This window comes from Orycteropus afer, unplaced genomic scaffold (genome assembly GCF_000298275.1).
Source record: "Orycteropus afer afer isolate SDZICR_OR568_19922 unplaced genomic scaffold, OryAfe1.0 scaffold00275, whole genome shotgun sequence".
NCBI classification, from domain to species: domain Eukaryota; kingdom Metazoa; phylum Chordata; class Mammalia; order Tubulidentata; family Orycteropodidae; genus Orycteropus; species Orycteropus afer.
Window position 1 is genome coordinate 3219154 of NW_006921862.1, and position 7183 is coordinate 3226336.

A 7183-nucleotide genomic window follows, 5' to 3' on the forward strand; every position below is an offset into this window, starting at 1 on the left:
GCTTGTTGTTAGGTACCATCAAGTCAATTTTGACGCATACCAACCCTATATACAGCAGAACAAATGACTGCCCAGCTTTGTGTCATCCTCACAATTGTTGCTATACTTGAAACCATCAGTGCAGCCACTTTGTCAATGTACCTCGTTGAGGGATTTCCTCTTTCTCACTGACCGTCTACTTCACCAAGCATAATATCGTTCTCCAGGGTCAGGTCCTTCCTGATAACATAACCAAAGTGTGAGAGATGAAGCCTGGCCCTTCTTGCTTCTAAGGAGCATTCCAGCTTTACTTCTTCCAAGAGAGATTTCCTTGTTCTTCTGGTAGTCCATGATATGTTCAATTCAACACCATAATTCAAAGTCGTTAATTCTTCAGTCTTTCTTATTCATTGTCAGGCTTTCACATGCATATGAGGCTATTGAAAATGCCATGGTTTGGGTCAGGCACATCTTAATCTTCAAAGTGATATCTTTGCTCTTTGACACTTTAAAGAGGTCTTTTGTAGCACATTTTCCCAGTGCATTTTCATAGAACAGAGGGATAAAAGAAGGCATTTACATAGAATCATACCTACTCCTCACTTAGTAACTATCTCATTATTTGACATTTCACATTTACAACAATAGTGAGAAAAAAATCTGCTACCCAACTATTTTGTGCATTAACAATGTACATCTGGCAGTAATGAATGTGAAGTGTGGGACAAGAGTAATGCTGGCTGTGGTGGTTAATCTTTGTGTCAACTTCACTAGGCCATGATCCTCATTGGCTTGGCAGTTATATAATAACATTATTTGGCAGTTATGTAATGATATAGTCATCCTCCACTTTGTGATCTGATGTGGTCCTCCTCTATTTTCACATAACGTGAATCTTCACATAATGACCTGGTCTTGGAAATTAACCATGTTGATAAGTGAGGAGTGGGTGTATTTCCATGTTCTATGTATCTTATTCATAACGAAAATTCAGAACAAAATGAAAAAAAATGAGTTTTTAAATAAACTAAGAGGAGAAGTTCCAAAGTAACAAGTTATTTTATGGGGAAAGAAATTAGCTTAACATGTATTTGTATTTTAAAATATAACAAGAATACATTTATTTAAAAAAAATTAAGCAGTGACATTTATATTTAACTTCCACTTCCTACAACAGTTGCTCAAAGAATCTCTATGGAAGATCAGTGATACAGCCTGGACCATACAACTGAGTAGAGATTTCAACCATCAAATGGCAGGTTACAGCAACATCTCCACTGAGAAGGTGGGTTTTTCAGTGAAGGGACCTTATTTTCTACCTTATGACCTAAAATCGCTGCTCAAACTCCACATTGTTGGTACTACAACCAAAAAGAGGGAGGAATGGTTAGAAAAAGAATGTCCCTCCTTTTAAGGCCACTTTCTGAAAGTTGTATACTACTTCTGTCAACGTCACATTTGGCCAAAACTTACTCAATTGGCCACACCTATATTCAAGAAAAATTGTGAAGTGTAGTGTCTGTAGGATAGGTGTGCCTGATGAAAACTGAAGGATTCTGTTCTAAAGGACGGTGAAGAATGGATACTAGAAGGCAAGAGCAGTTCCTGCCGTAGCACTGGTTTAATGTCACTTATGTCATGGTTTCCTTGTGCAAGTCTTATGAGACTGTCTACCAAAAATAATTTAACAAAAACTTAGAGCTAACACAATCCTTAAAGGTCATTTCTTCAATTCCTTTATCTCCAAATGGCCTCTATATATCTGTCTGCATTGTAGCCATTCATTGCAATTGGGGTTTGAATCCAGTTTCTTCTATTTACCTACTTATGTGTCTTTGTTGTTGTTGTTGTTGTTGTTGTTGCTAGTTACCATGGAGTCAATTCTGACTCATGATGACCCTATTTATAACAGAACAAATGTTGACTGGCCCTGTACCATCTTCATGGTTTGTTTTTTAGTCCCTTCTTGTGACTATTGTGTTAATCCATCCTATTAAAGGTGTGGCCTAAGACACTTGACTGCTAACCAGGAGTCTGGCTGTTCAAACTCACCAGCCACTCCTTAGAAGGAAGGTTGAGCAATCTACTTCCATAGTGATACTGCCTTGGAAACCCAAGGAGGGGTCACTGTGAGTTGGGTCTGACTCAACAGCACATAACAACAACAACAACACCTTTTCATGGACCTGCTACTTTACCAAGCATGATAGCCTCCTCTATGGACTAATTTCTCCTGATAACATGTGCAAAGTACGTGAGATGAAGTCTCACCATCTTTGCTTTTAAGAAGCATTCTAGCTATATTTCTTATAAGACAAATTGCTTCATTCTTTGGAAGTCTATGGTATGTTCAATATTCTCCATCAAAACCATAATTCAAATGCATCAATTCTTCTGTGGTTTTCCTTATTCACTTTCCAGCTTTCACATGTATATGAGGTGATTGAAAATACTGTAGCTTGGGTCAGGTACACCTTAGTCATCAGAGTGACATCTAAGCTTTTAAAAACTTTAAAGAGGTTTTTGCAGCAGATTTGCCCAATGCAATACACCATTTGAGATCTTGGCTTATGCATCTATGGTTGTTGACTGTTGATCCAAGTTAGAATGAAATAATTGACAGCTTCAATTTCTTCATTTTTCATTATGCTGTTTATCAGTCAAATTGTGAGAATTTTTGCTTTCTTTATGTTGAAATGTAATCTATACTGAAGTCTCATCTTTGACTTTCATCAGTAAGTGATTCAAGTCATCTTCATTTTCAGCAAGCAAGGTTGTGTCATCTGCATAAATTGTTCACAAATTTTCCCAAAATTCTCATGTCACAGTGTTCATCATATAGTCCAGCTTCTTGGATTATTTGTTAAGCATCCAAATTGAATTAGTAAGGTGAAATGATACAATTCTGATGCACAGCTTTTCCACTTTTAAACCACATAGCAACACCTTTTTCTGTTCAAACAAGTACCTCTTGATCCATAAACAGGTTCTTCATGAGCACAACAAAATACTCTGGAATTCACCACTTGTCTATGAGTTTGTTACACTGTAATGGCTTACACATATGTGCCCTTAGGTAAATTATTTAACCTCCCTGAAGCCTAAAAGTTCTCAATTATAAAAAGAAGCAGTACGCATCTCTGAGGGTTGTTAATAGGATTCAATTAGATGAAATATATAAAATTAATAGTGAAGGGCTTGATACAGGCATGTGCTCAATAAAAAATAGCTTTGACAACAACATTCCTAAATGTGTTTTCCTGGGAAAACATTTCCCAAGTTCCAGTTATTCCAGTATTAAGTATCTCTTCATACAGATTATACATATCAAACTTTTACTCTTCTCATATTTTCATATTTTTCAAAATCTACCTCATTGATACACTCTTTGATTTGGAACAGACTACTGATTGTCCATATTGGTCTGTCAAGCCTACAGATACACCCTCTAGAAACATTTGGTGATCTTCTAATCATACAAGCAAGGCCTGTGCTTTTCATATAATACCATTGATCCAATAGCTTCCAGACCCACAACATTCCTTCAGGATAATAATGGAATGAGTAGGAGGAACAATTTAAGCAATGGTCTGCCTAGATTTCTCTGAACACTTACACTAAACATCAGGAAAGTAAAAGTGTATCAATTAGTTTTGCTGCATAGCAACCTACCCCAAAACCTACTGTTGTTGTTATTTTTATGTGCCCTCGAGTCAGATCTGACTCATAAAGACCCCTCCTTGGGTTTCCAAGGCAATATCACTATGGAAGTAGATTGCCCAACCTTCTTTCCAAGACTAACACTTATTTCGCTCATGGTTTGGCAGTTTGGGTTGGGCTCAACCGAGCAGTCTTATGATCTTGACTGGACTCACTCAGGTTGACTAGGAGTTAGCCGGTCTAGGATGGTCTAAGCTGAGACAGCTTATTTCTATTCCTTGTGGTTTCTATTCTTTCTGTTTCTTGCAGAGCTTCAAACTGGTTCATTCTGGTTCCTTCCCCTGCTGAGAATCAGCATTTCCACCCCATATATACTGAATCAGAATCTACACTTAACAAGATCTCCAGGTGATTCTTATAGATCCCCAGGTGATTATTGCAAATTATGAATAGATAATTATTGTGGGTAGAGCCAGAATGAACAGGTTCAAAGCCCTAGTTCCTCATGACAAACAAGCTGTCATGGTAGAGACAATGAAGCATTCAAGTCTCTTGAGGTTCAGGCTCAGAACTGGCACACAAACAAAGGCTTCATGGCCTTATTTTTCTAGTCATATAACAAGGACTTCCTCTTGTGAATTTCTTCCTTATTTCTCACCTCCACAAATATATAAATAAGTATGTAAGTCTATTACATTCTACTACTGGTGAAAATAAGTCACAAGGCCAGCCCAGATTCAAGGAAAATCAACTCCTCTCCTTGGTGGAAGTTATTGCAGAGTCCTATAGCAAAAGGAAGGAGTTCTGATGACACAGTGCATAAGGCATTTGACTGCTTACCAAAACATTAGTGGTTCAAACCCACCAGGCACTCCATGGAAGGAAGATGGAGCAATCTACTTCCATAAAGATTTACTGCCTTGGAAATGCAATGGGCATTCACTATGAGTCAGAATCAAATCAATGGCAGTGAGTTGTAGCAAAAGGAGGAGTTCTGGTGGTTTAGTGGTTAAGGCATTTGGCTGCTAATGACAATAGTTGGTGATTCAAACCCACCAGCTGCTCCATATGAGGCAGTCTGCCTCTGTAAAGATTTACACCCCTGGAAACCCAGTGGGGTCACTGTGAGTTGGAATTGACTTGATGGCAGTGAGTTTATAGCAAAAGGACATGGATAAAGATAGTATGGAAAACTTGTAACTATTTTTGCAATCTACCACATTTTGTCTTAGGGCTAGGTTCCTGATTTCTAGGATGCCTTGCTAAGTAACAAAGAAGAATATATTATACAGTGAGTCTTCACCAAAATCAGCAGAGAAGCAACTGGTTAAGAACATTGGGAGGTAGTGAGGGTAACCCTTTACATATAAGTTATATTTTTCTCTTCCCGATATCAATTCCTTTTCTGCAACACAACTTTTCCAGACTTCTACCCAGTCTTTTTTCAATGTACAATTACAACATATTTCAACAGGTTTGCCTCTAAATACTATTACATCAGTTGTATGCAGTTTTCCTCACTATAATTTTATTGTCATATAGTAGAGGTCTTTTACCTGGACAACAAAGATTTGAGTGGGAGATATCTGGTCAGAGTCTCGCTCTCTGTAAGGTTATTCTTGCTCTCATATGAGACAATAGCAACCAGTCCACCTGTTTTTCATCTTTTATGCCCCCCTTTCATCCTATCAGACTGATCTGTACAATTTCTCTTGTATACACTAATTTAACTTCATCTGTTTCTAATATTTCCTTTGCTCTGTCCCATAGATTCCCCTCTCATCAGTAATTGACCACTCAATAGATGGAACACTCTGAGCTCTGCAGAGTCCTTGGAGTAGATCTCCACTGGGCAGTTTTCTCTCCTGTATGTGACAAGATAGAGATTCTAAATAAAGAGATATCAACCTGATAATATATACTTGTAAATGATTTGAATCTTAGAAAAGAAATCAAGGCTTCATGACTTTATTTTTCTAGCCATATGAGAAGTACTTCCTCTTATGAATTTCCTCTTTGTGCCCTGTCTCCACAAGAATATAGACAAATATACACATATACCTATGTACATCCAGGCATGGACTGTGGTGTTCATGCAAACTACTGCTGGGCTGTCCCACTCCCCCAGCCACAGCTATAAGTGTTGTATGGCTTCCAGTGACAGAGAACAACAACCTGTATCCTACTTGCCTTTCCTTCCAAATAGGGCTGTTATTATGAGTCCAACATTCTCTACAACTCTAAGGGATATGGCAGCCATCAAATGTTTCCCCACATGCTCTCTCACCAATGTTCCTAATTTGAGATCTTACCCTCCCTAATTTAGTCAGTTCCTTACTTATATCACTTTCCTTGACCACAACCCTACTCTGAGCACTATTAGCCAACTCATCTTATTCCTGGAGAAAAATAACAGTATTATTGTTGTTTTTGTTAGGTGTCGTCAAGTTGTCTCCAACTCATAGCGACCCTATGTGCAACAGAACGAAATGGTCCTGTGCCAGCCCCACGATCCTTGCTATATCTGAGCCCGTCATGGTAGCCAGTGTGTCAATCCATCCTTCCCCTTTTTCATTGACCCTCCACTTTAACAAGCATTATATCCTTCCCCAGGGAGTGGCTCCTTCTCACAACATGACCAAAGTAGGTGAGTCAAAGTCTGGCCATTCTCACTTCCAAGGAGCACTCTGGCCGCACTTCTTCCAGGACAGATTTGTTAGTCCTTTTAGCAGTCCACGGTACTCTCAGCATTCTTCACCAACACCACAACTCAAATGCATCAACTCTTCTTCTGTCTTCCTTATTCATTGTCCAGCTCCCACATGCATATGAGGTGATTGAAAATACAATAGCTTGTGTCAGGCACAACTTAGTCTTCAAGGAAATATTTTTGCTCTTCAGCACTTGGAAGAGATCTTTTCAACAGATTTGTCCAGTTCTATACATCATTTGATATCTGGACTGCTGCTTCCAATGGCGTTGATTGTAGAACCAAGTATTATGAAGCCTTTGACAACTTCAATCTCTTCTCCATTCCTCATGATGCTGCCTATTGGTCCAGTTGTGAGGATTTTTGTTTTCCTTTTATTGAAGTATACTCCATACTGCAGACTGTTATCTTCAATCTTCATCAGTAAATGGTTCAAGTTATCCTCATTTTCAGCAAGCAAAATTGTGTGATCAGTGTATCATAAAGTGTTAATGAATCTTCCTGCAATCCTGGTGCCACTTTCTTCTACATATAGTCCAGCTGCTCAGATTATTTGCTCAGCATACAGACTGAATAAGCATGGTGAAAGAATACAACCCTGACACACTCCCTTCTTGATTTTAAAACATTCAGTGCCCTCTTGTTCTGTTTGGAAGAAAATTTCTTGGTCTATGTATAGGTTCCTCATGAGCACAATCAAGTGTTCTGGAATTCCCATTCTTCTCAATGATATCCACAATTTGTTATGATCCACACAATCGAATGCTTTTGTGTAGTCACTAAAACACAAGTAAACATCTTTCTTCTATTTATTTTCAGCCTAGATCCATCTGA

The 7183-nt window shown here is 38.5% G+C and overlaps 1 protein-coding gene across 1 annotated transcript in view; it reads left to right on the plus strand.

Annotated features, from left to right (window-relative positions):
• MROH2B (maestro heat like repeat family member 2B) overlaps window positions 1–7183 on the plus strand; it is a 137672-nt gene that overhangs the window by 82211 nt on the left and 48278 nt on the right. Inside the window, exon 13 of the mRNA XM_007950534.1 lies at window positions 1157–1264. Within this exon, the coding sequence (XP_007948725.1) occupies window positions 1157–1264 (108 nt within the window). The remainder of the gene's footprint in view (window positions 1–1156; window positions 1265–7183) is intronic.